An 18,493-nucleotide genomic window follows, 5' to 3' on the forward strand; every position below is an offset into this window, starting at 1 on the left:
GGAGAAGTTGGCTCACTTCAGCATGTGGCAGCATCAGCTTCCCGCCAGCCCTAATGCTGTGAACTCTTGGAGCCATTCCGCACAATGTAAAATCAGCGAGGCCATTATCTTAAGCAAACGCTTTATTTTTGTCATTTTAAACGACGCTGTCAGCCTCCCACTTTGTCCCAGCGCTGATCTCACTACATCTTCTGATTTGTAGCTAGATCAGTGTAATCCCAAAAAGTGGATTCCCCTGGGAAAATCCCACCAGCTGCCGCAAGCAGCCAGCCAAGGGAGAGTCAGGAGGCTAGGGCAGTAGTCGTCACACGAGGAGATGTCCCGCCTTTGCTTCCACCCCCTTCATTTCTGGGAGCGGGGTTTCGCTGTCTTTTTAAAAAATGGCAAATCTACGAGAGCAATGAATAGGTGTTTGCGGGGCTGCAAGATGGTTTAAAAACATGTCCCAAGCAATGCATATGTGAATAAATAGATTCTCATCTCATCGCATAATTCATATTTTAAAAAGAATTTGCGGCGAGTTGCAGGGGTTTAACGTGCCATGCTGTGAGGTGATTGGTTGTCAGGAATGATTGACGGGCGCAAGCTGGGGGAGGTGCTGGAAGCTCATAGCTTGTTCTTAACTCCTTGGAAGGAGGTGAGGAACGCTGCAAATGCTGTGATCATGGAGAGAAAAGTGGGGAGGGCTCTCTAGTGTAAAATGAAGGCAGGACACTACAAAATGTTGTGCTGGCCCATGCAGCGCTGATCACGTTACTTTTCCCTTTATGTGGAATGGACCTGGGTGTGACCATCTCCCTGCAATACTTGGGTGAGCATGATGAACTCCTGCCCTTCTGTCAAGCTAGCAGCTATGTGGAGGACAGGGTAATTATCCCAGGGTAATCATGATTCTTGGAGTTTGAAGGTGCTAGGACTGCCTCTGAAGCCACCCTGCTGGCTGAGGGGTTTGGAGGATCATCCCTAACTGTTCTTCTCTGGGGAAACCACAAACACTGCCAGATTTCATTGCAGTTCATCATCTAGGCTTTACTTACCAGGCAGCCTGTGTTTGTACATCCTGCCCCAGTCAGCTGACATGCATGCCTGGGGGTGTGAGAAAGAGGCAGGGACTTTTCTCCTTTGTGTTGAGATCTGTAGAAGGTCCAGAGCAGAGGAGGAATGCCAAATGTTTTATTACTTTCCCCAAATTGCAGCACTGGTGAGTGCTCAGCAGAGGGAAGGTGTGTGCTGGGCATCCTTCCCAGAAGAGGATGTAGGAGCATTTTGCAGGGGCGAGCGGACTTGTGGATGCCTGAGTGTGTTGTCAGAGGAAAATGCTTCCCCCCTCCCCCAATCAGAATTGAGATGAACATAACTTTTGGCTGGCTCTCAAAGCCAGTCCAAATTGTTGGATCCCTAGAACTCATTGTGGCTCTACTGATGCTGCTGAACATTTAATCAGTGGCTAAGTCATGCCTGACTAATTACCACAGTGCTTTGAAAAACGAGGGAACTGGAGCGCGTAAGGGGTGAGCAATTCACCCACAATGGCTAGTCATGTAAGCCTTGCATTTAACCCCCCTCCCCCCTCAGCTGTACCTCTTCCTCAGCGAGAACTGTGTAGCAAAATGAAAGGCAGTCGTCTGGAAGCTTGCTTTACAATATACAAATGGATGCTTCTTTACATCAGCTTTTTGGGAATCAGCATCTACCCTCATGAATGACTCCCTTCTATTCTCTGTTTCTGCAGCTAGAAACCCTCCACCTAAGACACGCCCAACAGTTGCCTCTGCACCCACTTTGCCGGTTCACAAGCCCGTGGCTGTATCCGAGACCTCGTCCGCACCTCAGGTACACAGTCCCCTGAGCTTTTCTCACCTGAAACTGGACACTTTCCTTTCTCCATCTGTCTGGTTGAGGAATTCATGTGTTGTCAAGGGCATTTCTTCCTTTGAGCTGAAGAGGGTTTCCGTGATTGGCTAGGCAATGGAGGTTATCTCCTTTCCCCTCCTCTTCTGTAGCAGCCATTTTAGGTTGCAGGTCTGCTTCAGGAGCTGAAAGGCTTAATTCATTCCAGGACTGGGTGAGAGCCAGAGCATCTTGCTGAAAACTGGGCCAAGGAAAGCTAGATAAGGTCTTTCCTTAGGTCTGAATAATAAAGTCCATTATGGAATCAAAATAAGGTAGGAATGTGTGACATAGTGGAGCCTGCGGTTGGTAAGACAGTCTAGATTTCTGTGCCTTCTGATGCAATGATGTGGTTCGTTTGGAAGCCTTTTGGGTAGACGTGTGGCTTTTTTGTACTAGACAGTGTTTAATTAAGGCAAACAGCACATAGATTGGCTTGTGCATTCTCAGTGTAACTTCTTGTTGCCTCAGGACGATGTTGCAGAAGGCCTGGCTGAGCAACCCCAGCGCACCACCCTCAGTAGCACCTGTGCAGCTTGCCAACAACATGTTCACTTGGTCCAGCGCTCTCTGGCAGAGGGCAAACTATATCACCGCCAGTGCTTCAGGTAAGCTTTTCCTGCCTGAGTCCACTGAAAAGTGATTCCTTTCAACAGAAATGGTGTCTTCCTGTCATACAAGAGTATAAGAAGGACTGTCTAATAATTAAAACAAACAGAGAGAAACAGACCTATCCAATGGCAATCCAATAAATATATTCATAAAGGAAAGAAAAGTGTCCTTTTCTGTAGTTTAAATTTTTGATACTTATAAAATTGATAAAAATATTGAAGACTCAGAGGACACTGATGAAAGAATCTCGCTGAAAACGGATATTACCTGGATTCTGTTTTGACAGAGGTCCTACAGAATAAACAGATAAGAAAAACTACAAAAAAGGACACTTTTCTTTCTTTTATGAATGTATTTATTGGATTGCCATTGGATAGGTCTGTTTCTCTCTGTATGGTGTCCTCCTATGCCATGGACTTGGGTGGTCTTAGAATACCATAGCATGTGCTAAGCCCACTTGGAGCATCTGTATACTCTGAACCGTAGTACTTCTTATTTGTATGCCACCATGAAGGCCTGAAACGTGCTTTTTGTCAAGGAAAAAAAGGCTCAGGTTCTGTGTTGGAAATCCGGTAATTCAATAGCATGGGGACCACATGCGACCCTGGACGCTGTTCTCCAGTGTGGCACCTCCTTCATGTTTCTGGCAGCCTTTGTTCTGTAGGGCTTGTGGTTGACAGGTGGTTCCTCTGCCACCCCACAGGCTGAAGAACAGGTATGCTGCAGGCCATCCCCCTGTCTCAAACTTGCTTTTCTCTTGTCAGTGCCCTGAGAGAACACTCAATAGTGGAGCATTTTAAAGTATTTTAAAGATGAGGGCTATTGTGGAAATATTAGGAACCTTGTGCTAGTTCCTGCTCGATGGCCCTCTGATGATAACAGGATGTCCATGATCCTGGCTTTTGAGTCTAACTGAGGCCTGTTTTTAAGTGGATCCAAAAGGATTTGGATGGGTTGCTGTAGGGAGGGAGCGTGGTCTTTGCTCAAAGGACAGATCAGATGAAAAGGGCAGGTTTCAGTTCCTGCATTAGATATGGGAGTTGAGGAGCAGAATGCAGTGCCTTTGTCTGGAGTGTCACACTGAATGAGTAGCAAAGCAGTCAACTGCAGCTTGTTCTCTGGTGCGCTTCCCTGAGCACAAGGTCATGGTGTCTGCCCCCCTCTACCTTCCTGTAACAGGATCTCTTTGCACCTTTGGCAGGTGTAAGGAATGCTGCAGCACACTCCTCCCTGGGTCTTACAAGCCTGGACCGGAATCGGGCACATTTGTCTGTACCCAGCATTGTGGCAAGCGAAGCCTGAGCAGGAGAGCAGAGGATAGGCCCAGTCCTGATCTTCAAGCAGGAAAAAGGAGTGAAGCTGAGATGGTAAATGCTGGTAAACAGGAAGAGAACGGGCTATTGGAGAGTCACCCATCAGCTGCTGAAGAGACGGGGCAGAGAATAGTGGATGGAGCGGTGGTGGAGGTGTCGCCTGCCCAGCCCAAGAATGAAGCACTCCTCTCTACGCCCGCCTCTGGACCCAGCCCCCAAATGCCTCCCAAGCCTCCCGTGCCAGCCAAACCCCTTCTGCTGTGCCAGGATAAAGCCAACCTGCAGCATGGACGACTCAAGGAGACTCGACCCACCCCTGCCCCCAGGAGGGCCACAGACACAGCCACCCTGTCTCCACCCAACTCCCATCCTGTTCCAAAGCCCAGAGGCAACGTGCAGAACGAGGGACCCTATGAGCCAGGCTCTGGGATTGTCAATGGTAAGGAATCGCTCGCCTAGGGAAGTGGGGTTGTCTTTTTCTCTTGAAGAATGTATGAATCTGCCTTATACTGAGACAGACACTGTTGACCATCCTGACTGACAACAGTTCGGCAGGTTTCAGCCCGGGGTCTTTTCTAGCCTTGCTGCCAGTAATCCCCCCTAATGAAGGATTCTGGGGATTGAGCCTGAGACCTTATGTAGAGGACACATCTGCCCTGGTACTCAGCCACCACTCTGTTTGCAACTTAAGGAAGAAAACCTGGAAAATGATGTCCCTTCCTAGTATAATAATAGACATTAATATTTATATGGAAGAAGGAAGTCTCAAGGCAGTCTCCAGTGTTGTCCTTCCTTCTGCCATTGTGTCCTCACCTCAACCCCCAGTCAGGAAGGAGAAGATTGGGCCTGAGGTCACCCAACAAGCTTCCATCGCAGTGTGTAGATTCAAACCTGGGCCTCCCAGACCCTAGTCCAATCTCAGCAAACATACACAGTATTGCAAGTAAACATAAAGTACTTCAAGTAATATTGTCTGAGCTGTGGACTCTTGTTTATACGAGCATAACCCAAATATTAGAGAGGAAAGGCTATCCAGCTGCCCTTTTTTGGCATTTTTGATCAAAATGCATTGGGTGCTTTGCCCTGTGTGGAAAGTTCTATTTTGCGCCCTCTTTAACAGGGGAGAAAAATGTTTGGGGTCATTCTGGTAAGCATTCTCAAATTGAGGCTTATGCCAGTTTTCTGATGGGGCAGAGTTCTCTGTCAGCCTCATGCCTATGGAAGTGCTGCACCCTTCAGTCTCCTAAAGCAGGGGCAGGTGCACATTCAAGCTGTCATTCACAATCGTAAAGACTATCTACTCTCTTCCAAGATCATTTCAGCACTTGAAAGTGTTTTCTAGAAATATGATGGACTCTTATATCTTCTAGGTGGGACACCTGAGCCTCCAGTTCCAAAGCCCAGAGGCAGACCAGCTTCCTCAGACCGGTATGTTCTTTTGTCTGCAAATTACACAGAGAAACAAGAGAGAGGCACAAATGTTCCTTCTGGCTTTCATTTTTCAATCCAGGGGTTTACAGGAGGGCTCGTTTAAATCTGTTACTTAATTCTTAAGCATGTACAAGGGAAAGATGGGGAAGCTGATAACCTAAGTTATATAACTTCTCCCATTCCAGCGAAGAGAATCCCGAACTGTTACTTAGCACTCATCCCTGAAAAGGTACAGTGCAGCCTGGCCTGTGTACGTTCTTAGCTTTTGAAACAAAACATCAAGATTTTGCATCAATAGAAGCGTTAATTATTCATTTTAAAAGTTTGTAATCCCACTTGTCTCCTGAGCATTTCCGTACCTAGGGTGGGTGTAACAACAGTGTGAAAGCATTTCTTAGACAAACGTTAAAAGAGCATAAAGACATTAAAACCAATCAGTAAAACACATTATGCCCTCCCCCTAGGCACAGGCCCAATCTGGCCCACAAGCTCTCCAGAACAGTAGTTCTGCAGCCTTGCCAGATACCAAGAAGATAGGAGCCCCCCAGATTTCCTTCGTGGCTGCTGTATGGCCACTAAAAAGGTTCGAGCCCAGACTGTTGCCAAACTTGCCTTAGACAAGGGGGGGGGGCGGTTGGACTGATGTAGGCGGTGCTGGGAAGAACAGAGCTGCCACACAGGGACTAGTGGGGAGAGGTGGTCCTTCAAGTATGCGGCCCCCAGATTTGAAAGGCTTTAAAGGTAAAAATTGTGTTCTGTCACTTGTATACTTTATATAAACTAAAGAAATCCATATTGCATTGTCCCTGTGGAGCTGGCTGGCACAGAATGTAGTGATGCCTATGGAACGAAACAGTTACTGCCCAGCATCTGAGAGGGAAGGAAGATTTGATCATTTCACTGGAATGAAAATGTCAAACGGAGAGGACTAAGATCACAAGAAGTCAAAGCAAATCAAAACCAGGCAGAAGCAGAAGCAGTTTTAAGGAAGAGTAAAGAGCGAAGGGGAGGTGGATGATGAGACTTTAGGGATAGAGATCTGGGGCAAGGAAGGTTTTATCAAAGGACTAAACTACATGTTATAATACTTGGCATGTTGGGGTGGGTGGGTTTCCCTGAATCTGATTTGTGAGCAGTCAGGCACACATCATGTTGATGTGCATGGAATCCTAATTTGGGTCAGGAATGCAAGGTGAGTTTGGATGACTTCAGCCCCTGTGCCACTTTTCTGAACCAGAATGGCCCCAAGGGAAATGCTATTTACTTGGGTGGGGGGGGGGCTGTACATGTAGTCCATCAATGCATGTGCAGCCCCCCAGTGGGAAGAATAGGGCCTTTGGGGCCAGGAAAACAGCACCATAGTCCCAGTTCTGGGCCTATGTGCTTGGAAAATTAGTTTTCATCAGTGTGACTGACTCGTTACAAGTCAGGTTTGCAGAACATGTTCTTGCCTAAACACATATAATATCACGGGTACATCTTGACGAAATAGAGATAGTAAAACATCTTAGCACTTAAGTTCAAGAGCAGTTTATTTTGAGTGTTATTTTGCTTCCACAAACCAGGGCGATGGGATAAAGCTGTGCAGGGCAGTGTGAAGCCCCACAGTCTGCAGACTGAAAATCCAGCTCATACTCCATGTGGCTTCATGAGACTCACCGGGCACGGTCTGTGTGCCTTAAATCTATCTTTGTGCAGAACGTTGTGCCCAGAGACCCATTTCTATCTTTGGGTGGTACAATTGCAAAATATAGCCCTGAAGGCAAGAGTGCTAGAATATTGCTTTCCCTTGGACATGGATTCCTTGAAAAGAACTGTTGGTTTCTTAGAACTGTTATTATTGAACCATTTTGTTACCTGCATCATTCATTCATTCATTCATTCATTCATTCATTCATTCATTCATTCATTCATGCATGCATGCATTCATGCATGCATGCATGCATGCATTCATGCATGCATTCATGCATTCATTCATGCATGCATTCATTCATTCATTCATTCATTCATTCATTCATTCATTCATTCATTCATTCATTCATTCATTCATTCATTCATATTTATATACCGCTCTCCCCGAAGGCTCAGAACGGTTTATGATTTCCAAGTCTTCTGTAAACCACCCTGAGCCACAAGGGGAGGGCAGTATATAAATAGAAGAAATAAATAACTAGAATCCCAGGCCATTTGGTCCTTTGTCTATGCATTTCCCCTCAAGCTCTTCCTTGCCCTTTTTCTTGCCCCCCCCCAGTGCTGGAGAAACACCAAGGGGAAAGGACCCTCCATGGATTACCTTGGTCCAGGCAGAGCCCAAGAAGAAGCCTGCTCCTCCCCCGCCTGGCAGTAGCAAAGAAACCCCACCAAGGGTTTCGGATGGAGAAGAGGATGGAGAAGAGTCATCAGGGGAGGCAAGAGGCAGGGAGGGCAGGCCCCGGGAGCGAAAACCCTACAATCCCTTTGAGGATGAGGATGTTGGAGATGATAATGCTGTTGCAGAGGAGGAATGTGCCACGTCACCAACTACGCAAGTGCCAGAACAGAGCGAGGCCACTTCCAAGGTCCTCCATCCCTGGTATGGCATCACACCGAACAGCAGCCCAAAGACAAAGAAGCGTCCAGCTCCGAGGGCTCCCAGCGCCTCCCCACTTGGTGAGTGCCTCCACGTCCCCTTCAAATGGGAGATGGGTTAGTGCTCAGCTGCCTGTCCAGCATCAGTTTCGCCACCTCCTCCCTCCAATCATAGGCAGAGGCAACCTTTAGTTTTCTGCTGCCTCCTATAGCAGAGAGAGGATATCCTGGTCCTATTTTCCTTTGTTCTGAAGGTCTAAGGAGCTTTCATGGATTCATCATTGAAGTTTTCCTTTTCTCTTTGATCCTGTTAAAATACACTGCAGGATCACAGTGCTGGCCCCCAGGGATCAGGTGTCTCTCATCACCCAGCTCACCTTTTGCATGTCTTGAAGTGTTTTGTTCCCCAGCTGCCAAGGCCTGCTTCAGCTATGGAGGGCATTCAGGTAGCTAGGTAGCTGTTGGATGTCATGGAGTTGTCCATCTTTCAGGGGTTTTTAAAAAGTGTTAACAGCCTGAGACTCTTCTTGGAGGTTGAGAAGGAAAAATCTGCCTCACTTTTCTCTGGATATTTCATTGTTTCTGCTGTCTTCTTACGGCAGGCTTTAGTTTAGGCTTTTAGGGGCAGGGCAGGGCATCATGCTTCACGTGGCCAGGAGGGCTAGCCGCAGTGGCTTCCAGTGGGAGGTCTGTGGCTGTAGCAGGGAGGCCCTTCAGACAAGCGGCTGTTATGTTACCTCTTTGTGGTCTTTCCTTTTGCAGCTCACCATCCCATCTCCAGGCTTTCCCACTCAGAGCCATCTTCCTCCGCCCCATCTCCCGCCCCCAGCCTGGAAAGCATCGCATCTGAGTGTTTGGCCAAGACCGACAGCAATCTGGATGAGGCCTCTGTGCCCAAGAGCTCCTCGGAACCAATGGTCCATGCTCCAGCGGCGTCCGCAGCCTCCTCCTCAGGCCCTCGGCTTGACAGCATCTCTTCCGGCGAGATCCCTGCTGCCCTGCCCAGCTGCTCCCCCAACTCCTCCTTCTCGTCATCTAGTGATTTGGCCATGTATGGCAATGGAGTAGATTTGCAGGCGACCAGAAGCTGTTCATCTGGGAGCTTGAAAACTAGCCTGGGACGAATGTCTCCCAAGCTTCCTCCTGGTGCTTCTCCAACCCCTGTCCTCTTGCCATCTGATCTGAGTGGGACGGTTAGGAATTCTCCTTCACCCAAAACACAGCAGAAGGTAGGTGGAAGCCTTCAGTCTCATGGATAGTGTTGTCAGCCAGCATATGGCACCCAGCAAGGACATTGGGGGTGGGGTCCTTAGGATGGATACTATGATTTTCCAATAAGTTTCTGCAGATTCCTAGAGTGGTCTGGCATCACTACTGGGGTTTCCCTGGAAGTGACAGAATGCCATTGGGCCAACAGTGATCCCCTCTGTTGGCCTACTAAGCAGTGGAGGGTGTCAGTGTCTGAAAGCAGGAAATCCCTGAGGAATAAGGCTAGCCTGCTGGGGTGACTTCATCTTGCCATCCTGCAGTTCCTTACATGTGTGCTAGCAGCCAGACGTTACAAAAGAACAAAAACCAAAAGCCAAAAATAAAGACAGTCCCAAAGAGTTTCACAGTTGAGCAGATGGGGCTCTGCTACCCATCCGACGGTCCCTCCTTGTGGACTACTGCGTTTCAAAGATCCATTGATGCTCCCTGGGATGGGCTAAGCCCAGTAGCAGTTGTGGTCTGACAAAGCATCTGATCAAGAGCCACACTGGGGCTTTGGGTACAGAACAGTTTTCTGGCCTACTGTATCTTCTGATCACCTTTAGCAGCACCCACTGGCAATGTTGTGTATTGCATGTGGCTTTATTATTGGGATAACATACTTCAGGCAAAAGCTGTTGCTATGCAATGTGATTGCCAGTGGGAATGAAATCCTCAGTCAGCTGATTAAGGCTGGTGTTTACAGCAAAGCTGGCTAGGGGTTAAAAAAGCAAGGTCATTTTTTTTCCTGCATGATTATACTTTGTGGAATATGCTGGGCTTACTCATAGCATACAGGAGTCTAATAAGATGTTTTCCTAGGAAAATGTTCATCTCCCTCTCACAACACTACCTTGATTGCAGTTTTGGGAAGGTGTCAAGTTAGAATATTGATTATGCTAGCAATAGCTGTGTCTCATCTCCCCCGTCCTGTTCAAGAATGGAAAATGTAATGTGGCAAACTTTGCCATCTTGGGCTTTTTCTGTATTTTATAAAATGTGTACCCTGTCTTTCTGCCCTCATCAGGGCCACCACGGTGGCTAACAGATTAAATAAATATAATAAAAATTCATTGTTAAAAAACATTAAAACCAACCAAAAACACATCATGGAAACAATTCTTAAAGACATATGCAAAACATAAAAGCAGCCATTAAAACACAGGGCAGGAAGGAGAGATCACGGAGGAAACCCAGATGCAGCAAATAAGCCTTTGCCTGCTGGCAGAAGAGGGCAACAGAAAGGGAAAGGGGAGTCTCCCTGGGGAAGGAATTACAGAGTTTTGATGCCACAACCAAGAAGGCTGCCACAACCAGGTTGCCACCTGCCAAAATCTCAGAAGGTGGGAGCGCCAAATGGCAGGGCCAGTGATGATGACTATAGTGTTTAGATAGGCTTGTCTGAGACTAGGCAGTCCTGCAGCTAGGCTGACTCCAAACTATATAGCACATTAAAGTTCAACACCTTGTTTCCACAAACTGATTGGGAGCCAGTGTAAATGGGCCAAGAGTGGAGTGATATGGTCCCGATGACTCACTCCAGTCAACAACCTGGCTGTAGCATTCTGTACCAATTGAAGTTTCTGAACACTTTTAAAGGGCATCTCCAAGTAGAATGCATTGCAGTAGTATAATCAAGGTGTAACTAAGGCATATATTCCAGTGGCTAGATCTTTGCTGCCAGGAAATGCTACCTGCTTTACCAACAGTAGGTGTGGCTCCAAGCACACCCCCAAACATCTTTCTCTCTTTTTCTTCCCCCCTTCCCCTTTTGATTCAATGATCCTGAACCACAAAAAGGAGCCATTATTTCTTTAAGGAAAATATGGTGGGGGTTAGCCACGTTCAGTGTAATTCTTGGACCTCTATCCACCAGCAGATAAGAGACTATATTTTAATCCAATTTTACTTACAGTCATTCAGACCAGATTTAAAGGACTATATTATCTTTTGGTAAGGTAGAAGGTAATTTTGTTAAAATAGGGGCTATCTATAACTAAGGATAAAAATTATAATAAAGATGAGCAGCCATGCTAGTCTGTCCATGACATTAGAAAACAACAAGAGTCCAAAAGCACTTTAAGGACTAACATAATTTGTGGCAGGGGAGGAGCTACTTGTGAGTCACTGCTCACTTCTTCAGAAGCCTCACTTCTCCAAATACCATTAGGTATCTGAAGAAGTGAACTGTGACTCACGAAAGCTCCTCCCCTGTCACAAATTCTGTTTGTTTTTAAAGTGCTCTTGGACTCTTGCTGTTTTCTGGCTCGGTTTTGATTCCTGAAGGTCAGAAAGGTCATTATCCCTCATATTATCTTCAATCATGACTCTTTGTGTTCTGCCCCATTCCCCCACTCTGGTTCAGATGGTCCATCTTGCTTCTAGTTCACAACAGATCTGGATACACCTCATAAGGCTGTAGCTGATGCACTGCTTTAAATTGGGCAACTCCCGTTAAGTGTTGGAATGGAGCACTAGGCCCCCTTTGACATTCTTGTGTGTGTTTTTCTCCAGTCATCGTGCAAAGAGAATCCCTTCAACCGGAAGCCATCACCTGCTACTTCCCCTTCAATTAAGAAGGCCCCCAAAGGCCCCAAGCCAGCAAGGCCTCCTGCTCCAGGACACGGCTTCCCACTTATCAAGCGGAAGGTAATGGAAGTCGAAGGAGATGCCTTCCCACTTTAGATCAGTGATACTGTTTATATTCCCAAATTATTGCCATGGTTGAGGAAGGTTTACACAAATTCTAGGGGTGAGATAGAAGAACTCCTTACCAGTTGGCTAAGAGATGCAGCATGGGAGGAAGCTGTAAGTGGCTTATTATATGTGGGAAGAATAATTGTTACTCCTTTGTTTTGGCAGGTTCAGTCAGATCACTATGTCCCAGTAGAGGACATTTACGGTGAGATGGACAGCATTGAGCAGCAGTTGGATGAGTTGGAGCACCAAGGAGTAGAGCTGGAGAAAAAGCTCCGCAGCATGGAGAATGGTAGGATGTCTGTCTGTCCATTTTGATCTCACCTGTGCCTGTGGAGCTCGTCATGGGCTTCCCTTCATGGTTCCTCTGCCACCACCTTTGGACTCAAAAAGCTCTTTGTGAGGGAAAGGACCAGATGTGTCAGTGGGGGGTTGCTTCCTAACTAGCCTCAATTTCGTCTGGAGTTGACCTCATCTGTCCATTCTGTTTCCCAAAGAACTGAAACTGTGCTGCCAAATTCTTTCATTCCACTCTGGGTTGGGTCCTGTGGTTGCCCAAATGGAAGGCACTTGCAGAGGTGAATTTTCCTCCTTTCCCATAACAGCTCCCAGTTGCCCACCCTCCCAATACAGTTAAATAAAAATAAGAGTACTTACCTCTCTGAATTCCAGTTGCTACCATATGCAATGAGCCTCAGCTTGCAAACATTTTTATGACCAAGGCTATATAGGGTCCTATCACCTGTTAAATGTAATGTGTGTGTATGTGTATATATTTATTAACTCTTTCCCAATTGGCCAAGCCCTTCTGGGGCCGTTGAGAAACCCCAGGGTTTCATGGAAGCCCAGCGACTAGGAGACCCATGTTCAGATTCCCATTCTGTCATGACCAGGCCTTCTTGCAGCCTAACCTACACGTAGAGTTGTTGTGAGGAGATAATGGAGGAGGGGAAAGCAAGGTATGTCACTCTGAGCTCCTTGGAAGGAAGGGCAGGATAAAGGCATATGAAACAAATAAGGAAGGAAGAGGTGGATTATTAACATCTTGGAAAGGATAAGACAAATCAATATCCCTCTGGGGTTTGCATGAGCATGCTGAGAATGGGTATATATATATATATATATGCAAATGTGAGTGACTGGGTAAAAATGCATACAATAAAAGAGCTCTTCTAGGCCTTGTGTGTACAGAAGCCAGAGCTGGGTAGTGGTAAAGAGTCTTTACTGCATCTCCCAGAAGCACAGCCTTTCTGTGCTCCTGAACTTCCTTTCTCTGTCCCTGTATATCTTGCAGATGCTCCTGAAGATGGCCTGCTGGTAGACTGGTTCAAACTCATCCATGAGAAGCACATGCTGGTGCGCCGTGAGTCGGAGCTCATCTACATGTGAGTCTGAATAATTGGCCAGTGGCTGCCTTGTCTTGAAAGGCTTGCGGCAAGCAACAAAGCAGAATGCAATTGCCTCATCTGGGAAGTAACATTCAAATGTCTCCCATCCTTAACTCCAGAGCCCTAAAGCTCAGTTCTCACAGGCAGAGTCTCTCCACCTTTTTAACAGGTGCTCAGCCTGGCCTTTGCTGAATCCACAGAGGGAGAGAATTCCCTGTGGACCAGCATATGTAGTCCCAGTGGAAATGGGGTGGGTGGCAGGTAACATGTCTTGTTTCCATTAGAGCAGCCAACTTTTACTTAAGAAAAGTTCTAGGCATACATACATTGGAAATTGTGAGGGATTCTGTGTGGTTCCCCCCCCCTTTAATTTATTCTGCCCTTGCAAACAGAGGATGGGTTCCTAGGAGCTTAGATCCCCCCAGTATCTGAGAGCCTTCATAGTTGCAGTCCTCTTTGATATTCTTCCACACTGTTTCCCTCCCTTTGAGTGGAGAGGGCTAAAGTCACATCTAGTTTACTGCTGGATTCAGCAGAGCATTTTGGTGGACCAGAACGATTTCTACCCACAGAGCACAAATTCCTTCCTTCCCTCGTCCTGCTGCAGCCCAAAATGCTTCCCCAAATGTCACTCCATGGGGACAGGGGCAGAAGGTGAGAAAGTCATGCTCTGTGGGTGGAAATGGCTCCGATCCAAGCCCCAGTGTTGAGAATGTTCCCTGGAATAACATCACGTTGCTTTGTTAAGATTCCCGCCCTCTTTCCCGAAGTCTTGCTGCTGGCTTGAAATGCTCCCCTTCTCTTCTTTTCAGCTTTAAGCAGCAGAACTTGGAGCAGCGCCAGGCAGATGTTGAGTATGAACTCCGGTGCCTTCTCAATAAACCTGGTAAGACTTTTCCTAGAATCTCTAAAATGGCTTTCATTCTAAGTAAATTGTGCATTGTGTGCTTGAGTACTGAAAAGATTCTCCTGCATTCCCCCCCCACCCCCCCCACCCCAGTTCTGAAAAACCTATGCAGATTATCATGTGTCACAGTGGGAAATCTGGCAGTCAGGGCTGGGAACTGGAGTGATACAATCTTTAGTGCCACTGTACATAATAATCCATATGTAACAGCTCTGCATTTCTAAGCTGAGTGAGTGCCTGCTTCTTATTTCTTTTCTGTGGAGACCTGTTCCGATAAACATATGTGAATTGGTGCATTTCTTTTGTATGCAGCTGGCTACCTATGTGGTGGCTCGTATGACAAACAAAATGTTCCTGCTTGATTAGAACACATATGGTCCTCTCCCATATACTTTTCCTGCCTCACTTTTAGGGATGGAACAGAATTTTAGAAGTTTGCTGGTTTGTATCTGTATTTGGCTATAGCGCTGGGATCGTCCCATTCCCTGAAGATCTGAACTGTATAAAATACTTCCCCTTATGGCAGCTTAGTCCTACATATGTTACCTTCTCTGACAGGCAAGAGTTGGCTGGGGTCTCAAATTGAAATGTTTCCTAGACCAGACCACCAGGGATCCTTCCAGCAGGAGATCAAGCTTGGGACAGTCTTCTTGCAAACTATGTGCCCACCACTAAGCTGTACATCAAATTGTTTCTTAAAAAAAAACAAAAAATGCTGCTTTGTTTTTTGTCTGTTTCAACTGCTGGACTGCCAGCAGAGAGCACTCTTGAATAAAGGAAAGGGCTATATGCCCAGGGCCAACTTTTCAGCATGCTCTTCCTGCTTATAGTAATAGGCCAGAATCTAACAAGAAAAGAACCTTCCGCCAGGCCAGCCTTATCCCTCAAGGCACAAATAGTCAAAAGATACAGGGAAGAAGAATTTCCTAGTCAACGGGAGAGGAATGACTTTGGGCACCCTTTCCAAGGCACTCTGAATATAATGAGCATTCAGTCTCAAACAAGACAATCAGGAAATGTCTGCTTTCTTGGTTTCCTTGTGTGTGCTGCTTATTAAGATAGTATCATTTTTATACCTGTGACACTACTTTCCAGGGTAGAAATCCAGAGCCTGGGTCCAGCCATTGCTGTATTTCCAAGACCTTGCGTATTAAAGAAGGGGCAGAGTGGGGGTCATACACCTTTCCTCTTGTGTGAGACGAGCAGAGGCCCAGCCAGTTGCATCACTTCGTTTTGTTCTCTCATTGGGTAGAGAAAGAGTGGACGGATGAGGACCGGGCGAGGGAGAAGGTGCTGATGCAAGAGCTGGTCACCATAATCGAACAACGGAATGCCATCATCAACTGCCTGGATGAGGACCGGCAAAGGTAGCCTGGAGGAAGTCAGTTTTGGCACCCCCTGGCTCCTTCTGGGGACAAGATTGGAAAGACAGTGCTGGCTGCAGCATTGCACAGCACAGCATGGTTGTGAAATCTTTTCTGGGTGACTAAGTGTTGTGCAAGGACATTGATGCTAGTACTTTGGGTGAAAGTGGGCTGGGGGAATTGCCTGGCTAGGATGATGTAGTTAGGGATTCCTGGCTGTTGTGTTCAAAGAAGAGTCATTTCTGTTCTGTGAACATAAGGTGTGCCAAGGCAAAATTTTTAGTTTTGCTTTCTTTTTTTTCACAGGGAGGAGGAGGAAGATAAAATGTTAGAAGCCATGATTAAAAAGAAAGGTAAGTGAGATGACCTAACTTTTTTGGAGGGAAAGGGGAATGTTGATTGGCTAAATGCTTTTTAAAAGTCTTAAAAATTATTATGACCTTAGTGGATTCCAGAATTCAATTTTTTAAGTGGGAAAATAAATTGTAGCTCTTAATTTCAGTGCCACATTGAATATGGGGCACTCCCCTGACCAGGTTACTTATTTACCTTTAAAATAGCATAAAAGAACCTGCATGATTCTCAAGAAACTGAATTTGACAACCCAGACCATATTCTGTATTCTCATGGAATTATGACAGACACATGGCCCTGGGATTACCCCTGAATATGTGGCTAAAATTCCAATTTGTTATATCTTCATACAAAAAAGATGTGTCTGGGTACAACCAGCCAATAACCAACTGCATGCCATTACCTGTGAGGCACATATATTTGACATAAAAGAGGGTTGTGGTTGTGGTTCTATTCAGAGGCAATCCTTCTCATCTTGCAGAAATTAGGTTTACTATATTTTGAAAAGCAAAAAGAAGGCATATTTCCTGACTGACTGCCTCAAACAAGTGATCACTATGACAAATCTCATTTTTTTTAAAAACCCTACTATTTAAGCCATGACAATCCCTACCAACTAGAAATATTCCTAACTTTCCAAACCAAAAAGAGGACGTTTTCATCAGTTTTTTAAGAGGATAGGCACCCAAAAAAGAGAACGGGTCCCCTAAAAAGAGGACATCTGGTAACCCTACCAGAAATGCTGTCTTAGCTTCTCAAGGGGAAAAACCAGAATAAAACATAATTCCAAATTCTGCAAATAGTGCCTGTTCTTCATCACAAAACAATCTGAATTGTATGAAGTGTGAAGATACAAGTTGTGATCATTTGCCTAATCTATTTAATGTAGTTCAGTTACAGAATTTATCCTTTCTAGTAACAGAAATTGGAGCTTGCTCTGCACAACTTCATATACAGGTTCTTGTTTGGGTGTGTGACTTCTGCGTGATCATTGCCTGAAAGCTGTCATACGTACACTACCCCTAGGCTGTGTCTCTCTTTTTCCAGAATTTCACAAGGAGGCAGAAGCTGACAGCAAGAAGAAAGGAAAATTCAAGCCCATGAAAGTGTTGAAGCTACTTGGGAACAAGCATGAGTCCAAAAACAAATCTCCCAAGGAGAAAAGCTAGAACAGGTCGGAGCTGGTGGGGTGCCATGCTTTCTGACTGCAGTGATCCACTTTGGCTGGCACCTGGCAAACAGGGCTTCCGCTTCCTGCCCTTTTTTAGAAGCTGTGCCTCACCATACACCAAAGCTGGCTCTTTCAAGAAGAATTCCATCAACTTCCAGCCTTAGACGCTCCTTTGCCTAGTCGAAAGGGCAGGCACAGCACGTCCAATCGGCACTGAAAATTTCTAAGGGACAGACTGGAAGAGAGCGAGCTGCTTGTCCCTGCAGCTTCAGGGTTGGGTGGAGGGAAGTGAAATAGCTTTAGACTTCCTCAGTTGTGCGCATATTATTTTTAATGGTTCTCAGCAGTACAGTGTTTGGGTGTCTGGGAAACTTGCACTAATTGTTCCCCTGCTGCAACTGTGATAGTCACGTGTGCCTCGAACCTTTCTCTTCTGGGCTCGGGGAGGGGGGGGGACTTTTGACCTTGCCCCTACCCGCTCCTGTACAGAAAGCCCTTCCCTCCTTACCGGCTTGTCAGACATCCTGCTTTGGTCACTTGAAACATTTGGGCTTTGGGAGCAGGATTATTTTTGTTGGCTTAAACTGTTAAACTGGAGAGGTCTCTCAAGGGCTTATAGAAACAGCCGAAACCCTAACCAGTTCCTTATTTCTGATAGCCTTCCCTGCCAACAAAGGAGATGTCCTATGAATGCTGATGTCTTGGAAATGGTTCAGGGAAGGAGGAATTGGTGCAGGTCCAAATAGGTCCCTCTCTCTCTTGCTGCTGTTACAAACTTCATCCACTGTGCTCCTCAGGGGACAAGGCATGCACGGGAAGAGTCACACATTCCCTGCCCACAGCTAGAGCATAGGAGGATGAGGTCAAGCTGGACTCAAGGTCAACGAGTTTCCTTTTTGCCTTGTTCACCAGTGCCACCCTGTAGCCCAGATAGGAAGCATTTCAGGTGCTCCTTCACCACATTGGTCTGTATATACTTTTCTAAGTATGCAAAAGGATTGCTTCCTAGCAGAACGTCAAACCTCTATGTCCCTTTGTGCTTTGTTTTGTGTAAACACACACACACATGCTTTGGGGGGAGGAGAACCTTTTCCTTCCTTGCTTCCTGCCTTTTCCTCTCAATCGGGGAGTTATTTATTAAAATGTTTGTTTTGTTTGAGTTAGACACTGGTAGTATTGTAGGTGTTGGCTAGTCAGCTGTTAGTCTTGAGTTCTTGTTAACAGAGGAGACTACCAGCCCAGAGCAAATCGCTGTGCTGCCTTATCTAAATACATTGAAATGTTTTACCAGTCTTCTTTTGTTGGGGGAAGGGGGGCTAAGTTCCCCTCTGCTATCAGACCTAACTGGGGCAACGTTCTCATTCCCTACAAGTGGGTGACATCAGGACCCCATGGCAAGGTCACCCTCGGTTTTCATCCCAAAGCACAATTTCCCCTATATAAGAACAAAGCGTCTGAAATGGACATTATTACAACTGTATTAACCACAATTTCCACTGATATGCAGGGAACAAAAATTAAACAAATCCATTGTATTTAGCATTTGTTGC

General features: G+C 46.2%; 1 protein-coding gene across 1 annotated transcript in view; it reads left to right on the top strand.

Moving 5' to 3' along the window:
- MICALL1 (MICAL like 1) overlaps positions 1-18,478 on the top strand; it is a 36,753-nt gene extending 18,275 nt beyond the window's left edge. Inside the window, exons 4-16 of the mRNA XM_077339489.1 lie at positions 1,733-1,833; positions 2,362-2,498; positions 3,704-4,254; positions 5,186-5,243; positions 7,498-7,895; positions 8,577-9,043; positions 11,577-11,711; positions 11,925-12,051; positions 13,054-13,144; positions 13,960-14,033; positions 15,307-15,421; positions 15,725-15,771; positions 16,820-18,478. Of these exons, the coding sequence (XP_077195604.1) occupies positions 1,733-1,833; positions 2,362-2,498; positions 3,704-4,254; positions 5,186-5,243; positions 7,498-7,895; positions 8,577-9,043; positions 11,577-11,711; positions 11,925-12,051; positions 13,054-13,144; positions 13,960-14,033; positions 15,307-15,421; positions 15,725-15,771; positions 16,820-16,941 (2,423 nt within the window). The 3' untranslated portion in view covers positions 16,942-18,478. The remainder of the gene's footprint in view (positions 1-1,732; positions 1,834-2,361; positions 2,499-3,703; positions 4,255-5,185; positions 5,244-7,497; positions 7,896-8,576; positions 9,044-11,576; positions 11,712-11,924; positions 12,052-13,053; positions 13,145-13,959; positions 14,034-15,306; positions 15,422-15,724; positions 15,772-16,819) is intronic.
- The last annotated feature ends 15 nt before the right edge of the window (positions 18,479-18,493 follow it).

The sequence above is a fragment of the Paroedura picta genome, chromosome 5 (genome assembly GCF_049243985.1).
Source record: "Paroedura picta isolate Pp20150507F chromosome 5, Ppicta_v3.0, whole genome shotgun sequence".
NCBI lineage: Eukaryota > Metazoa > Chordata > Lepidosauria > Squamata > Gekkonidae > Paroedura > Paroedura picta.